The following is a 25,302-nucleotide window of genomic DNA, read 5'->3' on the forward strand; positions in this document are numbered from 1 at the left end:
TTAGAAACTAGGAAGTTATATAGATGGGCCTTGTCAACATTCTGATTGTGGGTACTCCAACAAAGCAGATTGCAACTCATCTATGTCTCCTCACTCATCCATTCTTGTCCATGTCCTCCAATAAATTCATCATACTTGTCTAGCCACCATTCTGGGCTGTTAATTTTCACAATGTTATAGTTCTGTCAGGAAGATCTGAGTTTAAGTCATACTTCAAAATAATTCCTACTTCATTCTGTTTTATTTTGTTTTAATCATGAAAAACTGGTTTGGACTCATTATTCAAAAATCCCTTCTCAATCCAAATCTATGATTTTATGATACCATGATTTCTTGAGATTATTTGGTTACAGTTATAGCACATGAGCTGTCCTTTGATTATTCTTTACTCTTGCTGAAATGACTTCTTTTTTAGTTATATATATTTCTAATGGTATTCTTTATGCTACATTCCTTGTGCAATTTCTAGTTATTATTCCATTGTGGTTTACTTCCTTGTATAATGGACTTTTCCATTGTTCTTTGGTAATTTTTCAACTTCCATTCTTTGGAAATTGTAGCATTCAATGATTTACGATCATACTGGAAGATTGAACTATATTTGGCAGGATGTCTCTCCCTTAAAATTAGAACTGAATAGGTCTGAATGTCATTGTAATTGCAATTTTGGCCAAAGGGTGTGGAGGAGCCAAAAGGTATGCTCACCTGGTTCAATCATTTCTTCAACTGTTACTTCAAGAACTGTCAGGAGCTGGTGACCTAGGGCAAGACATTAACCCTCACGGGGGCCCAAATTTCTTTATTAAATGAGGAAATTGAATTAACTGTTCTTCAAGATCCTTTGCAAGTATAACACATTTTATGGTCTATTTCATGAGCTCCTTTTTAGATCTGATAGTCTCTATCTTTAGATTTTTCCTAGCTCAAGGATTCTATGTTCTCTTTTTAGGTACCTTTCCCTTCTGAAATTCTATATTGAGTCCCTCTGACATCCTATGGATAATTCAATTTAATAAGAATTTATCAATCAGCTCCTACTTAATAGACACAGTGTGAGGGGTGAAGAGTATAACATTTTAAGGACTTTCCTAGCTTTTGTCTTGTATATTTGTTGTGCTCAAAGTAACTAAAAACTTATGTGCTTGGGAGTTCCTTTTAACTCTACCACATGTTCAAAACTCCCACCCAGCTCTGTACTTCATGAGTCTATTTCCTTTATAGCTGTTGGCACAAAAGGAGACTATCTATTAAATTCAGCTAGATGGTGCAAAGGACAAAAAACTAGGCTAATGGTCAGGAAAACCTGAGTTTAAATCCATCTTTAGATAGTTAATAGCTATGACCCTACATAAGTAATTTAATCTCTATCAATTTTCTCATGTATAAAATAGGAATAATAATAGTACCTATCTCTCAAAGTTGTTGTGAATATCAAATGAGATATTTGTAAAGCATGTAAAAAAATGCTTGGTACATATTAGTGCAGCTAGATAATGAACAGGGTTCTGGGTCTAAAGTCTGGAAGATAGATTTTCTTGAGTTTGATGCTGTCCAGATACTTACTATCTGTGTGATTCTAGGCAAGTCACTTAACCCTGTTTGCCTTCATTTCCTCATTTGTAAAATGAGCTATAGAAGAAAATGGCAAATCACTCCAGTATCTTTGCCAAGACCCGAAATGAGATCACAAAGAATTGGACTTGACTGAACAACCATAAATGGTATATAGAAGGTGCTTAATAAATAATTGTTTCTTCCTAATTCAATTCTATTTGTGACAACCTCTGCACCAAGCACTCCATAGATACTTTCTAAAATATTTAAGCAACTTGCTCAGAGCAAAATTGTTTGCTGTCATGGGAATAATTGTTCTTGATTGGTTGCTCCCAAAAAAATTTGTCAGGAAAGAATTCAGAAGCTGAAACACAACTCTGGTTACCTTGTTTTGTGAATCTGACTGTGCCAAAAATGGAGATTGAAGTTCTCATGTGAAATTTCTAATCCTTCCTGCTTTTCTGTTCTTCAATCCTATTGTAATGAACTCCAAGGTACAAAATCTTTCCTTGTGAAACTTTGGGCAGTCAAATCCCACTAAAAATTTGTGTATATGGAATCACCTTGGGACACCTGACTTCTTAGCCCCCTGGACAGAGGACCCAGAAACTCCTCAAAGATAATAGTCAATTTAGAAAATTGATTTACAGTTGAAAGAGACTTCAGAGGTCATCTTGCCCAAATGCTTTATTTTGTAGGTGAGAAAATTGTGACCCAGGAAAGCTAATTGACTTGACCAAAGTTACAGAGGTAATAAATGGCAAAGCTGGTTTTGAATTCTGTAATCTTCCAGCTCTAACAAGTTATACAATCTTTAGGAATACTTTATGAACAACATCCCTCAAAAGACTTAAGGGCTTTGAAAACAATTATTGAGGTTCATCTTTTTATTTTGATTCTGAGATGGGGAACTTCTACTCTGGACTTTTGCTTGGCTATTTTCCCCAGGGTGGTGGTGTTCTGAATTTCAACTTGGAATGGCAAGCATTCTGTTTTCCAAACTAATTACCTATCTTCTCTAGAGAATTCTTGAGTCCCAATCTGTTCCTCTGATGGCCTCATATGTGAGTTTATTTAGAATTTGACACAATGGTCCATTTTCACTTCATTCTACTTCCATTCTGTAGGTGAATGGCTCATACCCTGGGTCTTTTTGGTTATGGGTTTGGTTTAGCCTTCCTTAAATGTTATATTCTTCAAGAGAAAATAAGATTATTGAGGCTAGGAACTACATTATAAATTTAAAAGATTACTAAAATGAAGATACACTGAGTAGGTTACTGAAAAACAGTAGAGAACAAATAATAAAACATACCTTCTCCAACAAAGCAGAGGTGGGGGAGTAATAGGACAGAATATCATATATGTAGATACGTATGACCACTGTGGTCACTGTATCGGGTGCTTTTGCTTGTTTTTTCTTTGTCACAAAGGAGAATTCAATGAGGAGACATAAAATATGAGTATAACTTTTTTTTTTTAAATTCAAGTCTAGACCAAGGACAAAATATAACACAATGTCTTTGAACTGTCAGTGTTTAGCACACAGAAAGCACTTAATAAATGCTTATTGACTTGAATTTCACAGAATTTGGCTCCGAATCAGGAAGAGTAAGTTTGTGGATTCTATATTTACACCAACAAAATTCGCAGATCTATATTTAAGATCTTATGACTTGAGACAAGAGGGACTATATATATATATCATTTAAACCAAAGCCCTAAGACCCAAATTGATGTCTCTATAGCAGTGCTTTTTAACATGACCCTGGGCTTTAAACTGCAGAAAGGACAGAAAAAGCTGGCTAATATCCATGTATCTCCCTTAGGGTGTTTTTGTGAGGTTCTAGACATTAGAAATGTGGGGGAGCCGTGGTTGCGTCTTTACAGGCAAAATAAGGTGGGGTGTTGAAGTAATTAGCTGGATACGTCGGAGGAAAAATCTTTTTATGACCCTAATTATCCGAGTTAGCTGTCGCAGCTAAGACAATTGGCTCCGCTTTTCCCTTCCTGTTCTTCTCCATTGCGGCCACATCTCAGGTCTCCACCTTTGCCAGGTATTGTTTTGCCATTTCCTCCGGTATCGATCCAGCTTCCAGCCTGACATTTCTGGAAGAGGGGACTTCCGAATTAGATAAGCCAAAGGAGGCTGAAATCCCCGGACGAGATTTTAACCCGCTCCCCGACACCGTGGAGGCGAATCTGTCGGTCCGTCGGTGGGAAAGGATTCGCGAGTGACTCCCACGGATGGAGCCCGGGGCTGCAGGGCGAATACGGAGGGAGGGCCAGAGAGCGGGGGGTGTGGGGCTGGAGCCCGCAATGGGTGCATTTTCCTGTGTGGGGGCCACTCCCTGCCCCTTACCCCGGGGCTCCGGGCTGCGCCCGCCCACTCCCCACGTACACTGCAGGTCTCCTTTTTCCGCCCCCCACTCCCACGTCCTCCCTCCCAGCCGCTGCCAGGCCCTGCCTGGGTGCCGGCTTGCCTGCGAAAGCCCGCTCCCCTCGGGCTAGCCGGCCCGGCCTCAGCCCGTCACTGCGGCGGCGGCTTTTCGATCAGGGGCGCGAGCCCAGCCTGCCCCCTTCCCCTGCTCCCGCGGCAGGCAGGCAGGAGCCGCAGTCGGGAAGCGCGCCCTCCGGCTCCCTTCCGCCGAGCGCCCGGGGCGGGAGGGCGCAGAGCGCGATTCGCACTTCCCCGCTCAGCCGCGGCTCTGCGGCCAGCTTTCCCTGCCCTGCTCTGGCTCTCGTCCTTTCCTCTCAATCCTCTGCCCAGTGCGGCCCGCGTCCCTGCCTCCTAAGCCTCCCCGGTCCGCGCTGCTGCGGCGGCTCGGGCGGGCCGGGCTCGCGGCGGCCTTTCCTCCTCCTGGCCTCGCTTGATTCCAAGACTGGGGCTGCTGTTGCGGCTGCAGCCGTCCCTGCTGCCGCCACAGCTGCCCCTGCCGCCTCCGGCTCTTGCTCGCGCTCCTGCTTCAGCTCCCGCTGCCATTGACGTCAGAGGGGCTGGCACATGACTCTGGAGGGACCAATCAGGGAAGCCCTGGGCTGCTTCTGCAATCTCTCAACACAACTCCTGCTCGTCCCCCCTCCCCCTTCTTCCAACGCCCTCCCCTCCTTCCCTCTACTCCTCCTCCCCCTCCCCTCGGTTTCCGCGGCGGCAGCAGTACTAACTCCTGTCCCCCACCCCCCTCCTTCTCCAGCACACACACACTCACACACACACACACACACACACACACACTCACTGTACGCTCCCACTGTACACACACCCGCACTGTACACTCGCGCACACAAGCTGTGCACAGGCGAGCGCGGAGCCGGGAGAGGGAGGAAAGGGGGGGGAAAAGCCCCCCCACCACCCCGGGCTGTGGGGCGGCACAAAGAGAGGAGCAGCTTCCTCGCTCGCTCGCTCCGCTCCCCCTCCTCTCCTTCTCGTCCACCTTTGTCAGCGCGCGGCTCTGTCTGCTTCCCCCGCCCGCCGGGCTCGGCGCCGGGCACCGCCGCGGAGGACATGCCTTTCGCCTGCTAGGGTCGCCGGGGAGGAAGGCTCCCAGGATCCCGTCAGGCAGGCGAGCGAGCGAGAGAGCCGAGAGTCAGCGGACGGAGCGGCGCGGACCCGAGAAGGGCTGCCGCCGCCGCTACCGCGGCCGCTCGTGCTCCGCGGGCGCCCGCGACCAGCTCGGCTCGCGCCTCCCGCTCCGGCTCCCGCTCCTGCCCCCTCCCCCAGGAACTCTTCGGATTCCCCCCTCCCCCCGCCCACCTACCCGGGAGTGGGGGGCGGGGGGGCGGGGGCTACCGTGACACGGACGGTCCTCGGGGCTCCCTCCGTCCCTCCCTCCTCCTCCCCCGGGAGGTGGCGGTGAGGAGGAGGAGGAGGAGGACCGGGAGGACCAGCTATGGATCTGACCAGCAGCTCCGGCGGGGCGGGCGATCCCCGCCAGATCGAGGAGACCAAGCCACTGCTGGGCGGCGAGATGTCCTCGGTGGAGGGCGGAAAACTGGGAGCAGTGCCCTGCCGGAGGGCCTTGCTGCTCTGCAACGGGATGAGGTACAAACTGCTCCAGGAAGGGGACATTCAGGTGTGTGTCATTCGGCACCCCCGGACGTTCCTCAGCAAGATCCTCACCTCCAAATTTCTGAGGCGGTGGGAGCCTCACCACTTGACCCTGGCGGATAACAGCCTGGCGTCGGCGACGGTGAGTAACCCCTCATCCTGGCTCTGGGGCTTAGAGGAAGTAGTGGAGGGGGAGGTGTAGACGGTTTATTACCTCCGAGCCCGTAGCCCCCTCTTTCCTTTTCCTCCCTCCTCTCTCCCGCCTTCCCCCGCCCCCCGCTCCCCCCACTCCGCCGCTGCGCGGCCCCGGGGTCTGCATCCATGTCTTTCTGGGCCTGGCTTGGGATTCGCAGGCGAGGCGAACGCCCCGTTGTCATCTTAGTGGGAAGGAGGACTAGGGTGCAGCCCCTCAGCCTCGGGCCTCCCGTCCCCGTCCGTCAGGTCCGACCGCCCGGCGGTGCTGGCCCCCTGGATGGGGGGCTACGTGCCTGAACAGAATGACATTGAACCCTCCCTGGCCATTTGGGCTTGGTGCACTGGGCAGGGCAGGGCAGGGCAGGTCAGCCGGGCTTTCTGTCCCAGCCCCAGCCTAGAGGCACATAGCCCAGAAGAGGGGGTTGCACCCCGGGGATGCTTTGGGCTCTCATTGAACCGTTGCCCTTTCCCCCAACAGTCTCCTCTGAGCTAGGAAAAAAATCATTCTTAGCAAGCCAGTACGGTTAAATGTTTTTATTCTCCATGGAAATGTTGGTAGACAGCTTAGACCCCGTGGTTCTTTGCTTAAAATCTCAACCACTCCTGGTTGTGTGGAAGTTGGGGTCCTTTGGGTGGTGACATATTTCTTAGGGCAAGAGGGTGGCCCAGGGCTGATTTGTCCCCGGTGTTTTCCAGAAATGGGATTTTTCATGGTCAATGAGTGGGGTGTGTGTGTGTGTGTGTGTGTGTGTGTGTGTGTGTGTGTGTGTGTGTGTGTGTGTTTTCCAGTGGTCAGAATTGAGGCAGCTTCTTGAGACTAGAGGATGAACCAAAGCTCTGTTTCTGAAATAGTCTGTAAATAATGGCTCTAAGGCTCTGGGAGACAGACGCTGCTGTGGGGTCACTGGGGGGCAGGGAGAAGAGAGACAGGAGAACCTGTATTTTGAAACAAGTGTCTTTGGCCAAGGACAGTAAAAACACTGTCTCTAGGAGCCCAGGCCTTAATCTGATGGTTGCAGTCACATCTCCTTGGAAAAGACTGACAATAGGAATGAGAAAATAGACTGCCCTCCCTTGTTGACTTTGAACCTGTTTATCAATAGTGATGGGGGGGGGGAGGAGAAGGAGAAGAAAGGCAGATAGGACCCAAGCCTAAATAAAGGGACATGGAATTCTGTGTACCTGTCCACAGTGTGGTCTGTGTCATGTGTGTCAGCATCCAGCTTTTTGGGTTTTTTGATTGCCTTGCTGTATAGCTAGAAGGTGGATGTTATGTTCAACAGAGGCATTTTGCTTCACTAGCTATTATATTAGAGATAAAGACATGTGGAGACTTTTTTTTTTTTTTTTGATAATTCATAGTCTTTTGGAATTTCTGGGAACACTTTGGCTATATGTCTTCATTCCCCAAATACCTTTTGGAGCTTTTTTGGTTCTAGAGATATGTGGTTGCTGCTTGCAGGCCATGCATGGTCTCTACTCTTCATGTAGTCCACCATAAGGCTGGTTTTCACCTGTGCACAAATGGAAGTGTTGGTATCCTTCACACAAGGAAGGCTGGAAATGCTGGAGTTTCAGGTTCCAGTTGCCTCTGCAGTGACTGCCTCAGATGCTCTTGAGGTTTCTTAACGAGGTTCTTGCATGGCTAAGGGCAGCCATGGCATCCTCTTTTTCAAATGGAGAACAGAAAGAAAAAAAAACAAATTGAGAGCTATTGATACTAGTCCTGGAATCCAGGACTTCTTTCCAAGCACTAGATTCTAGTTCAGTCCCACAAAGGTACGCATTAGGGTAAATTCTGATACTGATGTGGCTAGTGCACAACCAGAATCCTGAGAAATTCAACTCAGAAGCCAAAGATTTTGATTTTGAAGTGTTACAAAAGTGTATTATAAAACGAAGGAGGCAAAAAGAGCCATGAGGTATCCATTAAAAAAAGAAAGAAAGAAAAAGGATTAAACCCCCAAATACATATTTTGTTTTTATGGCTAGGAAAATCTAAAGTATTAGAGAAGGGTCAGCAGATCTTTTTCTTTTGAGCAGAATTGTGATTTCCAGGATTGGGAAGGGAGGATTCTCTACTGAGAAAGCCCTGTCTTGGCAATTCTATTTTCTGAAGAGTTGAGAAATCTTGAAGATGGAAATATGAGGAAGTATCCTAAATGAGCTGGCCTAATCCTCTTTTCTCTACTGGACTCCGCCAAACCCCATTTCTATGGGGCCCTCTCTGCCAAGTATTCTCATTGTTCATTCCTATCAGCCAAGCCATTAGAAAGATTTGGATGCTCTGGAGAATGGTGGTCCTATGAGATAGGGCTCCTTCCCTCAAAAATGGCATGACAATCCAACTTGACGGTGGGGGGAAAATTGCCGAGATAGACTTTGAAGTGGCCATTGAGGTCTTTAGTTGTTAGACAGTTTATTTAGCCTTTGTGATTTTAACTTTGGTTATAGAGTTATATAGCCTATATTCTAAAATGTCACCTAATACTACACTATTATGGAATAGTAGTCCAAATAAAACAAAGGTGAATTAGAGTACAATTTAATTTAATCTGAGCTACAGTGAGTTTCCTGCTTTGGAATAGACATGTGGAATATGAATTCATCCGCCTATAAAAAGATGAATGCTTTTAAAATTTTTCCTCTGGGTGTCACCTGTTATATCCCTAAGTTAAATAAAGTCTCAGAGGATGATTAGTGCAGGGAAATACCCTGAGATGAAATTTATTTTTTCCCCTTACATCTATATTCAGTTCAATTCACTTTAGCACAGTTCAGTTTAATTCAGTTTTACAAACGTTTATTATCTTGTACTTTAGTATCTACACAGCACAAAATCAATTAGAAATCTGTCAGTTATCAAGTTAATTTGCCGAGGTTTCAATTTGGATAGCCAGTTGTATTTACTCACTGTACCCAACCTCTGCTCCACTCTCCTCCCCCCAACCAAAAGAAAAATCATTTTGTCTGAATTCTTTGGCTTATCAACTAACTCAACTTCAGTTAACAAGATAATTGTTAACTCTGTGGATATATTAGCCAGGTCTTTATAATTGTAGCTAAATGAGTCCAGGAAGGAAACCTTTGGTGATTTTAATTTTCAGGGTTCTGTCTTTAACACTGTGCAGGAAGCCAATTTGACACATGCATGGCATGGCAGTGTTGGGGAGTAGCAACTGACTGGACAGACCAAATATTTCAGGCTTATGTGATGGGGCCAGCTGGGCATATGTGGACGCTGTTTAAGAGTCATCTTGGTAAAAAGAAAGTGAACCAGATGAATTTATTACTCTCTGTACTTTGTACAGAGCAACCTTTGAGTTCTTGTTAGGCTGTGCAGTTGGGATTTGGGTTCTATAACTCTGGTCTTTCTTTCTAAGGCTGAGCTATTGACTTCATGTATTGACTTAATTTAAGATGGAATGCCTAGTTTGCCATGATGCAGACTTCTAATAGACAAAGGCTGTAAAGGTAATGAAAACCAAATATTTTTACAAATATGAAACACTGATATGTAGTAGCTATATGTGTGACTAAAGCATACTTAAGAACAAACATAGGAGAGCAAGGGAAGTTGTGGATTTAGTCATGTTGTACATCTCTTTCAATGTCCTTGGCCATTGAATTTAAAAAAAAATTATTGATGCTTTTTGTTTTTATCATTTCAGCTATTCTCCCTATTGAACTTTTCCTTGTGACAAGGAACAATTAAACAATAGCACCTGATATAGTTACCATGTCTGAGGTGTATATACACTGTCCTATTAGATCCACACCTTTCTACTTTAAAGAGGAACATATAGTTAATTATATGTTTTCAAGGGTCTTCTTTTTTTTTTTTTTGTTACCTAAAGTCTGTCATCTTTTTCGTAAGCTTTTTATTTATGTTATTTACTCATTCTTCATTGTTCTCTTGGTTCCACTTATTTTGCTTTGCATCAGTTAATATACACCTTCCCATATTTTTCTCAATAACTTATTCAGTTTTTTGTTGTAAGGTATGGATTAAATTAACTCTGATATATCAAAGATGAAAGTTGTGGTATCTGTGCTGATAAAAAATAGAACATATTCATTATCCTTTACTTACAAGTGGAGTTTGGCTAGTTCAGTGTCTTTGTCTTACCATCCTGGAAAGGACTTATCTATATCTTTTTTTAATTTTTTATTTGTTATTTTTTGGGGGCTGTAGAAACAGTTCCCACAGCATCATGGGAGTGTGTATGGATTGTTTTGTTTGTTTTTTTTACTTTAGGCCTAAATTTCTTGTTAAGTCCTTTGTTAGATTACCAAATGTATTATCCTTTATTCATAAGCCAAATAGGAATAGAGGGTAAGGAGAAGTCCTTATTCTCAGTCACAGTAATGAATATTTGTTTGCACATTTACCTATCCATTTCCTCAGGCAGGGTGAATGCTTTTATGAAACTGAAAGGGAGAAAAACAGAAGTCACCTTCATACTAATTCTTTTCTAAACTAGTTTTTTTTTTTTTAAATAAAGAACAAGATTTTTAAGGATGTATGATTATATGGGGTGAAGGTGCAAGGGATAGCCTTTTAAAAAACTTAGAATGAAAATCGGTGGCTTGTGCATTCACAGTCATCATTTTGCTTACTTTCTTTCCTTGATTTATTTGATTTCTGTGTTTTCCTTAGTATATGCTCTACTATTCCTCACAGCCTTTGGTCTAGGTTTCTTCCCAAGTTCCAACCCTTCCCCTGTCTTGAATTGAGTAAACTTGTTGTATTTAATGAAAGTCAGCAAACAAAAGCTGGATTTTCATTTTTTTTTTCTTTTAGTGCCAATTATCATCAGAAGACTTATTTGTTCATTTATTCAGTTAGTATTTATTACATATTTTGGTATCTTTAAAATTCTCATCAGAGAACTTGTTTGGGAGGGAAGTCTCTGTAAATTCTCTGTAATTCTCTGTAAAGGAAGAATGATATATGTTTTATTGATAATTATCAAATTGTATTTGACAAGAGACTGTTTATTTGCTGCTATTTTCCTGGAAAGGACTGACATGCTCATTAAGACACAGGTCAAAGTCCTGATAGTCCAGGTGAAAGATATTATTACAATGCTACATTCTGTAATTGAGCAGGTAACAGTGAAATTCTGGAAAGAATCTAAAGGATATCCAATTGAATATTAATTGAGGGAACTGGGGATGTTAGCTTGGAGAAAATGGAAGAGCAGGAGCGCTGTCTTTAAATATTTGTAGGGATTTATAGAAGAGAAAGAGGACTTATTCTATTCCAGAGGAAAAAAGTAGAGCAAAGGGCAGAGTTGCAATATTTAAGCTTGATTGATGTAAGGGAAAATCTTCCCAAGAATTAGAGGTGTCCCAAAGTGGTGAATTCCCCATCTTTGGAAGTCGTTAGGCAAAAAACCTACTGACAGCTTCTTAGGTATGTTATAGAGAGGGTTTTTATTCAAGTGTGGACCATCAAGTAGATGGTCTCTGAGGTTCTTTCCAATACTTAAATTTTATGGTTTTGTGATGCTGACGATTTTTTGGCCAGTTTGTCCTTTTAGTCAATTAGGCAATCTCTTCTTTGACTCAGCAACAAAAACTCGGACTCAGAAAGCTAGGAGTAACAGTGGGGAGTAAGCTAACCCTGGAGTCAAGATGATTCTTTTTGCTAAGTTAAAATCCTAACTCTGACAAGTCATTTCACTCTATTTTTCTCAGTTTCCTCATTTGTAAAATGAATTGGAGAAGAAAACAGCAAAGAACTCTAGTATCTTTACCAAGAAAAGTCCAAATGACATAGTTGGACAGGATTGAAAAATGACAACTATTTTGTATTCTTTCTATGATCATATATATGTACATCTACAAATGTCTATCCATAATATTTGTATACATATATATGTGTAGGTGTATATATAATCTGTAGATAGAATGTAAAATCCTTGACAGCAATTTTTTTCTCATTTTAATCTTTGTATCCTTGAACTTAACACCAATTATCTATTATTTATATGCCTGGCATATATAGAATCAATGCTTAATAAATATTTGTTTATTTTTTCTTACCTAGCTTTTTTCCAACCTAGCTTTGGATATATGGACAATTCTTCAGAGATGGGCCATGGAATAAATCTGTGAGGTTTGATACTATACATTAATCTTGGTTGAGTTTCAGAGTTCATCTCTGGTGTTTTTGGATAAAATAGTAAAATGAGTTCTTTAGGCCTTACTCTCCAACTCCAGGGAAGGAGAAACTGCAACTCTAGAAACTGTTTTCAGGATAGTAAACCTTTGCCTGAGAATGAATTGGGCAGTGGGTGTAGGTGTTCATGGAAGCTTCTTGTTTTCAGTTATAGCGTTTTGTTGAAGCTACAGTGTCATATCTCAAAAGGAGGTTCTTGGAGAAAAGTTCTCAGGTTGGCTGTCAAGGGGTCTACTACACCTTAACCAGGAAGATACCCTAACTGGTCTAATTTCTACCTTTTTTTGTAGCTCAGCATTGGTGAAACTAAAGGAGAACTATCATGGTCACAGAAGGACTGACAAGATAAATAGCTGATGAAACATACATTTAAAGAAAATTAGGATTATCAACAGAACAATTACTTATATTAAGAAAGTAATTGGTGATTTTTAAAGGAAGGTTGGAATATTTCTTGAAAAGAGGCAGATTTTATCCTTCATCTTTAGCATTAATTGAGATAGGACTGGCCCTCAGGTCCCACAGACCACATAGCCTAGGGTCACTGATTGTCTGTCTGGTTTTCATACAGGTTGCATTGAAATGAAGGCACTAGGTAAAGCCAGATTTACTATTAATGGCAATTATTTATTGGTTCTGTCTTAGTTTTTTCCTAGCCACCAAACTTCTAGCTCTTTCTAAAGTGGAAGCCAGAATCATTAGAAACTTGCTGAGGTAAGGGGAAACTGAGAAAAGCTGTTCTTTTAATTTTCATTTATCTATCTATCTATCTATCTATCTATTTATTTTTTTTTGCCACTACCTTCTAATTGAAATGTCAAATACCTACTGTGTGTCAGACACTATGCTAAGTACTTCACAAAGATTATTTTATTTGATTCTCACAACAATCTTGAGAGGTAGGTGCTATTATTATCCCTGTTTTACAGTTGAGGAAATTGAGATAAAGGTTAAGTGACTTGCCTCAGAGTCACACAGCTGTTAAGTGTCTGAGACCAGATTTGGCCTCAGGTTTTCCTGACTGCAGACTCAGTGCTCTCTCCACTGCACCATCATGTTACCACAGCCATTTCCCTAATGAATCCTTTACCTACCCAACCCATCCTTTAAAACCCAATTCAAATGCCACTCTGTGGAGGAGTCCACTTTTCAGTTTTCTGCTCTTTCTGCATAACATACTGACCATTATCTTTATTTTATTTTATTTTATTTTTTTGAAGTTTAATGTGGATGTTTGAGATCCTGAGCCTATGTATTTTCATTGAGTGAACTGAGATAAGATGGTTATGGGTATAAATACAGTAACATGTGCATGTGCATGCCTTCTTAAGGCTGGGATAGCCATCTCCAATTTATTTCCAATAAAACATGAGTTTGTGCATTGTAAGTGCATATAAGGTGCTATATTAGCAAAGTAAGTATAAAAATCTTTCCCTCCCCGTGTGTTCTTGTAATTGAATTTTTGTTTCTGTGACAACAAAATATGATTCTGCTATTCAGAAACACCCCCACAAAACACTGTCATGGTGCTGTCCTTCTGGAAATGAGGTCACAATAAGATTTGGCACATGTCTTTGAATGATCCCTCCCCTTTTCCTTCCCCCAGGTGTGTACCATAGGCAGTTTATAAAGGTAGATAGGAATTGGGATCCCCAGGTTACCTTTGGGAGCCTTGTAGAACCAGTAGCTCTGCGTGTTTGTGGCACAAAACATAACTTTGAGATCTGTACTCAGGTTTAGTAATCACATCTCCTCCCTCTGTCCTTGCTCCTTACTCTCTTCCCACTCTATTTTCATGTTCTTCTTTCAGTTGGTGCTTTCTTTCTTCTTTTTCATTTTGTGAACTCTTGAAACACATAGGAGCAGGATCACAGTAGCTGGGAAGGAGACTGACGTTTGAGTCCAGTTCCCTCATTTTACAGATGCAGAAACTAAGATCTATAGATAATGAGTTAGCCAGAGTCAGACAGCTGTTAAGTGTGTCAGATGGAATTGGAACCTGGGTGCTTAGGTTTAAAGTCCCAGGACTCTGTCCACTACACTGAACTTTTTCATTACACTGTACTATGTTTTGTCTCTTTCTATGCTGTTGGAACACTTAGTCACAGCTTGGCATGCCTATTAGGCCAATGAAAGGTCTGTTTCAAGAAGCTGACATTAGTGTCCATTCTGTGTTGCATCTGTGCTCCTTCACAGATGTGCCTAGAAGTGCCTGAACTAGCCAGCTTGCCTGGACAAACTGGTTTGGGATGCTATTGTCTAAAATCATAGGCTTAAGGTGGGAGAGTCGTGATGTGATGTAGACATAATTTTGTTTCACTGTTATCTGAATTTTCTAGACTTCATTTTCCTCCTAGAAAATGAGAGGTTGGGCTAGAATTTAGATTTAGAAAGGACTTTTGATGTTTTCTTTCTCCTATAACCTTTACCTTTGGCAAGTGGTCATCCAGCTTTTCCTCAAGGAATTCCAGAGACTAGAACTTCACTATCTTTAAGGCTGTTCATTCTGTTTTTGAATAATGAATCATTAGAATAATCTTTCTTGCTTTGAATTAAAAATCTACTCAAGGAAATTTCCACCTCCTTGATCCTAGTTTTGCCTTCTGGGTAAAAAGGTAAAATAAGTCTTAATAAAATAAGTAGGGTAAGTCCATTATCCACATAAAATATTTGAGGGCAGAATAGGATCATAATTTAAGCTGGAAGCGACCTTGGAAGTCATCTAGTCTAAACACCTTGATTTTTCTGCAAGGCTCTTTAGATCTTTGAAAGGAGGGACTTTTGCTTTTTATGTTTATAGCTTCAGTGCTTAGTATCTTGCACACAGTAATGGGTTATTCATTCATGAATGTTATAGTCTCTTGTAATTTTAGTATCCTCTGAGTCTGTGGTTATTCTTTCATGAGAGAAATTTAGAAGGTATCTTCACAAGAATTAATAATTCTGTGAAAATAAGTTTCACTGTATTGTTGAAGGTGACTCCTTTTCTCTGGGTAGGTTTAGCACACTGGAAATCTTCCATATTTTTTCAGACCACCCATCATGGAATAGTGGGTAGAGATTTGCCCTAAGGAAGATATGGCAATGTGATCTGGCAATAAGCAAGTTACTGATTGATGAAATAACAGGTCTGGTTTCTTCTCAAAATCCATGTTTTGTACATGGAAGGGGCAAAAATGGCCAGAAAGAATTAACATGGCTTTCCAAAATATTTCCAGGCTATTTTATGTATTGTATATCATATGAGCTACTTAGAACTGCCATGAAATATGTAAACAGAAGATATTTGTTCTTAACCATCAATACTATAGTGTAGACTGTCTTGTTCCTTGAAATATATGTAGTATTGAAGTGAGATGTGGCCTTGAGACAGCTCTTTGTAAGGCTTCTGGTGTGACTATTGCCTCCTACCCATTTATTGTGCTATTATCTTCATAGCTCCCCAAACTAAATCATACAGAATCCCTTATATCTAGGAGTCCTAGACTGTATTTCATGCTTTTTATCTGATGTTGCCATCTTCCTTGCACCTGTGTACAGCTGTCTTCCTTCTCCTCTTTTCCCTTCTTTCATATACACTTTCTCTAATTTCTTGCTTAAGTAATAGTAATCAAATCAGTAAATGGTGTGTTTCTGTAACTTACCAGGCCAAAACACCTTTTCCTGGCTATCACTATTCTAAATGTTTAGTTTCTCCTTATTAGAATGTAAGCTCCTTGTGGGCAGAGTTTGTTTGGCTTCATAGATCTAGAGGTGGAAGTGACTGCAGAGGCTATTTAGTCCCAAACTGATTTTACAAATGTGAGATGTTTAAATGACTTTCCCAGAGTCACAAAAGTTGTAAATATAAGAGACAGGCTTTGAACCCAGATCCTCTGATTCTGATCAAAACCAGTATAGTCTCTCCCCTTTCCTTTCTCTCTCTCCCAAGCTATCATAGGCCACTGCCTTTTCTCATTTACAAAAGGAGATGAGAAGGGGAAGGCGGGTGAAGTTAGTCATTCTCCCTCCTCACTTGCTCTCTAGCTAAGGCAGAGATAGGCAGGGCTGACCACTAAAGAATGAAGCATTGAGGCTTTATGACTTTCCTCTGGGCTTGGTAGAAAATGATGAATTGCAATGTTTATTTCTTGGTATTGTTTGGGGACACCCTAGCTAAGCCTTCAGGAACAGATTGAAACCTTGATGAAGTTAATTAAACTCGTGGAGTGAGGGGTTATGTATGTTTTGTCCTTGTGATGGAACTGCTCATTGTGTTAAGCATGGAGTGAGGTCAGGAGAGCAGGAGGAAGAGGCAGGAGAGAGAGACAAAGTTTCTATCTTCAAGGAGCTCATTGTCTCCTAGAACGAAATTGACCAACCTTAGTCCAGAAGGAGTTAAGGCAGAACATCAGTGAGCCTGAGGAGTCCTTGAGCTGGCCTTAGGAGGAAGGGTAGGATTTGGAAGGTGAACATGAGAAAGGGAGGATCTTCTATATGCACTGAAGAAAAATAAGCAAAGGCTTATTGTGTCGATCCTAAAGATACTAGTTTGAGCCTCCCAAATGCTGAAAGAAAGACAAGTCAGTTTTGAGACTTGTCTCTCCCAGTTCTGGTGTCTTTCAGTGATTCTATAACAATAGTCTTTTCTCTTTGTGGGCCTAAGGTTCTATGGTAGACCAGTCTTTGGTGTGTTGTTTGTGACCAGGTCCAAGGACTTATATTTCTGTATCATTCTAGTTCCCAATTCAGGAGCCTGAGCTTTCGAAAAGACAATAATGGAAGGAAAAACTCTTCCCACTTAGAACTCTTTAAATGGACCGGATACTGAAGAGCATTAATGACTCATTGCTGTATAAGACTAAAAGTGATTGGAAAAGGAAAGTTACTTTATGGGGAGGAAGGGAGGAAAGGTGAGAGAAACCAAAGGAAGAAATTTTTAATTTTTATTGGAGATAGGGTTTCTTCCTATCTTGTCTAAGTTGGAAGTATAGGGGCCTTTGACTTCCATTTCTTTTCTTTCTTTCTTTTTTTTTTTTTTTTTTAATAACTTTTTATTTACAAGATATATGCATGGGTAATTTTACAGCACTGACAATTGCCAAATCCTTTGTTCCAGTTTTTCTCCTCCTTCCTCCCATCCCCTCCCCCAGATGGCAGGTTGACCAATACATGTTAAATATGTTAAAGTATAAATTAAATACAATATATTTATACTTGTCCAAACAGTTATTTTGCTGTACCAAAAGAATCGGACTTTGAAATAGTGTACAATTAGCCTGTGAAGAAATAAAAAATGCAGGGGACAAAAATAGGGGGATTGGGAATTCTATGTAGTGGTTCATAGTCATCTCCCAGAGTTCTTTCGTTGGTGTAGCCGGTTCAGTTCATTACTGCTCTATTGGAACTGATTTGGTTCATCTCATTGTTGAAGATGGCCACATCCATCAGAATTGATCATCATCTAGTATTATTGTTGAAGTGGCCAATTTTGCCTCTCCTTAGGCAGTTGGGTGGCTCCCTGATTTTGGGGGCTCACCACATGATGCAATACTAAGTTTGGACATGTTTCACTTTAACCCTATTGCATCTCAAAAGTCAAGGCATCAACTATTCTGAATGTCCTGAGGAGCAGGAATAAGCATGTGCCACCATACTTAGTAAGAAGAAACATTTGAGAATGTGAAGCATGAATCTGAAAATCTTCCTTACACCTTGTACCTGCATTGCACTCAGAAACCCAACCCCTTCAGAGTTTTCAGTGTCTCATTCAGTGTCATTTCCATCATTGTTAATTTATAGAAAATCCTTCCATCTGAGTACTTTTGGAGTTCTTTAATTTCTAAGGATTGTCTAACATAGTTATCTTAAAACTTTTATAAAACAAAAGTTCTTGTGATGGTTAGAATGTATTTTGTTTGACACTAACATAGTATATAATTACATTGAGTTTTAGTTAAGGAATTATGGGAAGTAAATTTAAAACTTAATTCTTTTGTAATGACAAATACAGAGACAGACTGATCTAATAAAAAGAGGTCTTAGAGTCCTGTTGTGACATGAATTGTGTAACTCTGGGAGAGTCATGTTATTTTTTAAATGTAAAACAGAAAAATGGTTTTTCTTATCCCTCCCTTTGCCTCACCATATTGACTCTATTTACATTTTCATAGTCATGTATATTGTTCTTTTGCTTTGCTTTCATTTCATATCATTTCAGACAGATCTTTATATATTTCTCAGAATATTTTATTTTCCTCATTTTTAATGGCACAGCTATATTTTATTATACCAATCAGCATAATTTGTTCAGCTATTCTCCAATAATAGGGCACATATTTTATTTCCAGCTTTTGCTATTATATATAATGTTTCTATGAACATCTTTACACACATAGGAGTTTTCAAAAACAATTGTCAGTAAACCCCTAGAATTATAAGCCTAGTAGTAGTATGATTGGGTCAAAGCACAATGAACAATTTAGTAATTTTGTCTTCTGTAAGGAAAATCATACCTATAATAATCATTAAAGTTATTATCATTAGTACAAGGGAATCTGATTTTGGATCAAGGACAACTATAAAATCATCCCTTTCGTTTAAAAATGGTATTGTTCAGGAGTGAAACAAGGTTGTCCACTATCACCATTACTATTCAATATTGTATTAGAAATGCCAGCCTTGGCAATAAGAGTTGAGAAAGAGATTAAAGGAATAAGAGTGTAGGGTAATGAGGAAATCAAACTGTCACTCTTTGCAGATGATATGATGGTATACTTAGAAAACCCCAGAGGTTCTAATAAAAAGTTATTAGAAATAATTCACAACTTTAGCAAAGTTGCTGGGTACAAAATAAATCCACATAAATCCTCAGCATTTTTATACATCACTAATAAATTGCAACAGCAAGAGATACATAGAGAAATTCCATTCCAAACAAATGTCGAGAGCATAAAATATTTGGGAATCCATCTACCAAAGAAAAGTCAGGAATTATATGAACAAAATTACAAGGCACTTGCTACAAAAATAAAGTCAGATTTAAATAATTGGAAAGACATCCAGTGCTAGTGGATAGGCCTAGCGAATATAATAAAGATGACAATACTCCCCAAACTAATCTATTTATTTAGTGCTATACCAATCAGACTCCCAAGAAACTATTTTAATGACCTAGAAAAAATAACAACAAAGTTCATATGGAAGAATAAAAGATCGAGAATTTCAAGGGAATTAATGAAAAAAAGTCAGATGAAGGTGGTCTAGGTATACCTGATCTAAAGCTATGTTATATAGCAGCAGTCACCAAAACCATTTGGTATTGGCTAAAAAATAGACCAATCGATCAGTGGAACAGATTAGGTACACAGGACAAAATAGGGTACAACTATAGCAATCTAGTGTTTGCTAAACCCAAAGATACCAACATTAGGGATAAAAATTCATTATTTGAAAAAAACTGTTGGGAAAACTGGAAATTAGTATGCCAGAAATTAGATATGGATCCACACTTAACACCATATACCAAGATAAGATCAAAATGGGTCCATGATTTAGGCATAAAGAATGAGATCATAAATAGATTAGAGGAACAGAAAATAGTCTACCTCTCAGACCTGTGGAGGAGGATGGAATTTATGCCTGGAGGAGAACTAGAGATCATTATTGATCACAAAATAGAAGATTTTGATTACATCAAACTAAAAAATTTCTGTACAAACAATACTAATGCAAACAAGATTAGAAGGGAAGTAACAAATTGGGAAAATATTTTTACAGTTAAAGGTTCTGATAAAGGTCTCATTTCCAAAATATATAGAGAATTGATCCTAATTTATAAGAAATCAAACCATTCTCCAATTGATAAATGGTCAAAGGATATGAACAGACAATTCTCAGATGATGATATTGAAACTATATCCACTCATATGAAAGAGTGTTCCAAATCACTACTGATCAGAGAAATGCAAATTAAGACAATTCTGAGATATCACTACACACCTGTCAGATTGTCTAAGATGACAGGAACAAATAATGATGAATGTTGGAGGGGATGTGAGAAAACTGGGACACTTATTAGTTATTATTATTATTATTATTATTATTGTTGGTGGAGTTGTGAAAGAATCCGGCCATTCTGGAGAGCAATCTGGAACTATGCCCAAAAAAGTTGTCAAACTGTGCATATCCTGTGATCCAGCAGTGCTACTACTGGGCTTATATCCCAAAGAAATACTAAAGAAGGGAAAGGGACCCGTATGTGCCAAAATGTTTGTGGCAGCTCTTTTCGTAGTGGCTAGAAACTGGAAGATGAATGGATGTCCATCAATTGGAGAATGTTTGGGTAAATTATGGTATATGAAGGTTATGGAATATTATGCTTTGTAAGAAATGACCAGCAGGATGAATTCAGAAAGGCTTGAAGAGACTTGCATGAACTGATGCTGAGTGAAATGAGCAGAACCAGAAGATCACTATACACTTCAACAACAATACTGTATGAAAATGTATTCTGATGGAAGTGGATATCTTCAACATAAAGAAGATCCAACTCACTTCCAGTTGATCAATGATGGACAGAAACAACTACACCCAGAGAAGGAACACTGGGAATTGAATGTAAAATATTAGCACTATTGTCTATCTACCCAGGTTACTTATACCTTCGGAATCTAATACTTAACGTACAACAAGAAAATGGGATTTACACACATATTGTATTTAGGTTATACTGTAACACATGTAAAATGTATGGGATTGCCTGTCATCTAGGGGAGGGAGTAGAGGGAGGGAGGGGAAAATTTGGAAAAATAAATACAAGAGATAATGTTATAAAAAAAATTACTCATGCATATATACTGTCAAAAAATTTATAATTATAAAATTAATTTTAAAAAATTAAAAAATATATATTTTAAAAAATGGTGTTGCTCAGTTGCAAATAGAAGAGTGTCCCTTACCCTGTTTACTTTTTTTCCTTGAAGAGAAGGTTCCTCTGCCCAACTTGGGTGGGAGCTATATTCAGTCTGGCCACACAGATCATTTAAAAATAATAATCATAATCTTAATAGCTAACATTTATATAGGGCATTGTCTTAAACACTTTACAATCATTTTTTAATTTGATCCTCATAACCCAAGGAGGTAAGTGCTTTAAATTATCTCCTTTTTACATACCAGAAAACTGGGATAGAGGTTAAAAGTGACTTGTCCAGGGTCACACAATTTGAGGCTGGACTTGAATTTGGATCTTCCCAACTTCAGGCTGGTTACTCTATTCACTGCCCCTCCTAGCTGCCCCAAGTTTTCTTACTCTAGACTCCATTCAGTATACCCTTATTTTAAAGGGAGATTTCAGTCATAAGTAGTCTGAGAGATGGCATTGCACAACATTTCATGGGAGATGAACAACAGTTCACTGGCCTCTTTCCAGATCTTGCTGAATCTTCCTCAAGGCACTCCTGGCCTCTGCTGTTGCAGCATGCCTTTTTATTTCTATGAAGATAAGGTCTCATCTTTGATAGCTGAGATAGTCTCTTCTCTGACCCAGGTAGGAAATGTTGCACACTGAGGATGTAGAGGATGCTCTCACAAAACAGATGGAAATATGTTTCCCATTTAGTGCACTGTAATGTAACACCTGAAATTTGGTTGACAAAGTGTAAACTTGTAGAAAAGACTGGGGCTTATGGAGAGAGAAGTTAATGAGGATGTACTACCCCCAGTGGAACATCCTGCAGTACTTACTCCCTGACAGGTTTGTTTTTTTGTTGTTTGGTTTTGTTTTTTTGGTGCCACAGCAGGTTGGAAATCCAATGCTTGAGAGAGTGAGACATTAGTGTGAGCTCAGTTTGATTTGGCCTTGGCTTTCAAGAACAGTACTTGGGAAATGAGATTTTGATCTTGGAAAATATAATTTAAAAACAGAATTGAAAGTCATTTTTATTTTCTAAATGATATTGCCCCTGACATCCACTGAAACTGAACTAGAGCTGCTGACATAAGAATACCAGTGCAAGAAAGTACATGGTTTTCATAGAGCCCTGTTGACTTTTTAAAAAAAAAAAATCTTCCTTTATATAGTATATGTGTATATGTGTGTGTGTATTTGTGTATGTGTGTACGTATGCATAGTAGTAGGATCAATCTAGGTCTCTCATTATCCAAGGACTGAGGAGAAAGTGAGGTCTTGGTTTCTTTGGCTAATTGGCTACTGTCTCTTTGAAGATTGGACTGTACCAAGCGTGGCTTTCCTGACACTTTGAAACTGTGACCTCATTTAGCCTGCAGTCAGTTGGAGCAAACTAGTTGAAGTCTTCTTGAGCTGTGTGGATTTCCCTTCATGCTGGTGAATTAAGTTCACTGACAATGTGCATTTGCCTGAGCTGTTAGCTGGGCTGCTTTGTAACATTCCAGAGTCCCTTTGTCCCCGTAGGCAGTCCAGTGGACTAAGTTTAGGGAGATTCTAGAGCCTCTAATTATATAAACCACCCCAGAGGGGTGGGGTTTGGGTTAGCCCAGACTCTAGGTCTAGCACTTGACTGCACTTGATCTAGGCTTTGAATGGACGTTGGTATTCCAAAAGAGAGACATGAGGAGGAAGTATGTTCTAGACCTATGGGACAGCAGCAAAGGTAAAGGAGGTGAGCCCCAGGATGCTGTGTATGGAGAACAATGAATGAGCCAGTTTGTCTGGGATGTAGTAAAAAGGAAAGATAGGTTGGAGCTAGATTATCAAGGACTTTAAATGCCAAAGAGAAGACTAAGACCACTGAAGCTTTTGGAGCCAGTGAGTGAGGAAGTCAGATCAATGCTATATGATACCCATTGGCAGCTGAGAGGAAAATGGATTATAGAAAGGACACATTAGAGGTAGGGAGATGAATTGGGAGGCTGTTTGAGTTATCAAAGTGGGAAATTTTTCTGTTCATCATATTCAGTGGTTCATGATGGGTTTCAATTCATTGTCTGCTCTCAGAGTCAGTCATGAGAATTGTCATCCATGAGAAAGCCAATTCAGGAGTTACACACCCTGGGGTGAATCAGACAGGACTGAAACTTTTGCTTACTCTGACTTGTATCTATCTGTCTTGGTGTATGAGCAATTAAAACTGGTATTTCTACTCTCTATTTATGGGAAGAACTCATGTAGGTGAATGGGACTGCATATTTTTGTTCTTACCCAGTTTTGTATTGGATAGACCATTGTGAAGGAAGTAAGGGAGAAGAGAAGGCTTAGAGGAGACGGGATTGCTGTATTTACATATTTGGAGGGCTGTTTTATATAAGAGGGATCAGATTTGTTTTACTTGGCCTCTGTTTGTTGAATTAAGTGGAACTGAGGAACTGAGTTGATTCCAGTGAGCAAAACTAAGGAAAATGGTGAGAAATTACAAGCAGACTAAATGAGGTAGTATGTGCCAAATACTTTACAAACCTTGAAGTGCTATATCAATGTTAGCTGTAGTAGTTGTGATAATTTAGATTGGTTACAGAAAAAAAAAATCTTCCTAATAATTAGTAGAATGAACTCTATAAAAATAAAATAGGCTGCCTTGGGAGATAGTGAGCTCTGTATCCCTCGAGGTTTTCAGTCTGTAGAAATAATCCTTAGGGCCCAACTGGAAGGGTCCTTGGAACATAAAGCAACAGCAACCTACCTTAACAGAGTGTTTGCAAGTTTGTACCACATTTTCCTCAGTATAAACATGTGAGCACAAGTTTTACTAGCCAGCTGGATGGCTCAGTGAATAGAATGCTGAATCTGGAGTTAAGAAGACCTGAATTAAAATTTGGCTTCAGCCATTTACTCTGTGATCTGGTCTAGTCGCTCTGTGTGCCTCAGTTTCTTCAATAGTAAAATGGGGATAATAAGAATACCTACCTCCCTGGGTTGTTGTGAGGATGAAATGATATAATAATTGTAAAGTGCTTAGCACAGTATAAATGTTAGCTATTATTATTAAGGAACATTCTGTCGGATCATCTTGAACAGTCATGACAAACTGTAATAGAAATTGGGACCATAGAATCCCACATAAGGATCCCTGAAAGCTGCATATTGGTTTCATTTTGAAATGAAATATTATCAATATTTTGTTGTATTTTCATTCATTTTGAATAAAAATTTACCAATTACTTGTTAATCTGGTTCAGAACATAATATAAGTAGTATGTTTGATACCACTGACCTAAAACATCTGGTGCAATCCTCTTAGTCTACAGATAAGAATACTGAGAATCAGAGAGGGAAACTGACAAGTCCAAATTATAGAGATTGTCAGTGGTGTTGCTTGGAAGAACACATATTCTTAGACCTTCAATATGCTTTCCCTTACAGTTATGCTATCTACCCATGGGAACAAGAGGAATGACTTTGAACTGAAAATCTTAAATTTTCAGAGAGCTTATAGCCTCTTTTTTTACATATGGCCTTTTATGTTTTAGTTAATTTACTTTTTGGAGTTGAATTAATTTCTCTTTTCTCCTATCTCTGAAATTCTTTGAATCTCTCTTTTTCCACTCAGCAGAAGGGGTGACAAAGTTAATAAACTAATCTCAGATAAAAAACAGGTTACAGACTTGATCTTTTGGACTGGATCTTCATTCAAGAGGAGTAGAGTTTATGGACCAAGAATAGCAATGTTCAATTTGATGGAATATTTCCTTTTTAATAAAAGCTTTATTTCTACTGGTGATTCCTACATTTTCTGTGATACTGATTTGTTGTCTGGGTCATAAAGATGGCAACATAGGGAAGTTCAACATGTACATACAGATATTCCTTTGCATGTTGGAATTGTATCCTGTTTCCTTGACTGTGTCAAAATGTTTTTTTACCCTTGTCAGAAGTTTCAAGGTTGACACTACTTGTTCATAAAATATTTATTTTAAAATTTAAAACCATTTTCACTTCTTGATAAAACAGCTGAAAAACTAAGTAAATTCACAGTATGAAAAGGATAGCATTGAGCAGCCTAATGAGCAAACAGCATAGGATGTCTACTTAACATACAGTTTCTCAGAAATGTAACTCCAAAGTATTTATATAGGGAATTCTGAGGACCTTGGGAATCTGAATTCTACAAGCTAGAGATGGTACCCCTCTGCAGATTAGGGGAGAACAGATATCAGATATGCAAATCAAGGTTTGTTTATATTTGTATATATCAGTAAGATCCTGTGAAGTAAGATTTAGATATCAGTATCTGAAGATAGTTTCAAGAAAAGTTTTTGATGCTTTAAAAAAAAAATTATAGTCATTTTGGTTCTTAATCTGGGTACAGATTTCCAAGGGATTTGCATTTCTGTTAAGAGGATCCATTAAAAAAAAAAAAAA

The 25,302-nt window shown here is 39.9% G+C and overlaps 1 protein-coding gene across 2 annotated transcripts in view; it reads left to right on the plus strand.

Moving 5' to 3' along the window:
- The first annotated feature begins 5,444 nt into the window (after positions 1–5,444).
- Positions 5,445–25,302, plus strand: part of CMIP (c-Maf inducing protein) — a 265,212-nt gene continuing 245,354 nt past the window's right edge. For both annotated transcript variants that reach the window (XM_074288223.1, XM_074288224.1), the window contains exon 1: positions 5,445–5,744. In XM_074288223.1, coding sequence (XP_074144324.1) covers positions 5,445–5,744 — 300 coding nt within the window. The remainder of the gene's footprint in view (positions 5,745–25,302) is intronic.

Source organism: Sminthopsis crassicaudata, chromosome 2 (genome assembly GCF_048593235.1).
Source record: "Sminthopsis crassicaudata isolate SCR6 chromosome 2, ASM4859323v1, whole genome shotgun sequence".
Taxonomy (NCBI): domain Eukaryota; kingdom Metazoa; phylum Chordata; class Mammalia; order Dasyuromorphia; family Dasyuridae; genus Sminthopsis; species Sminthopsis crassicaudata.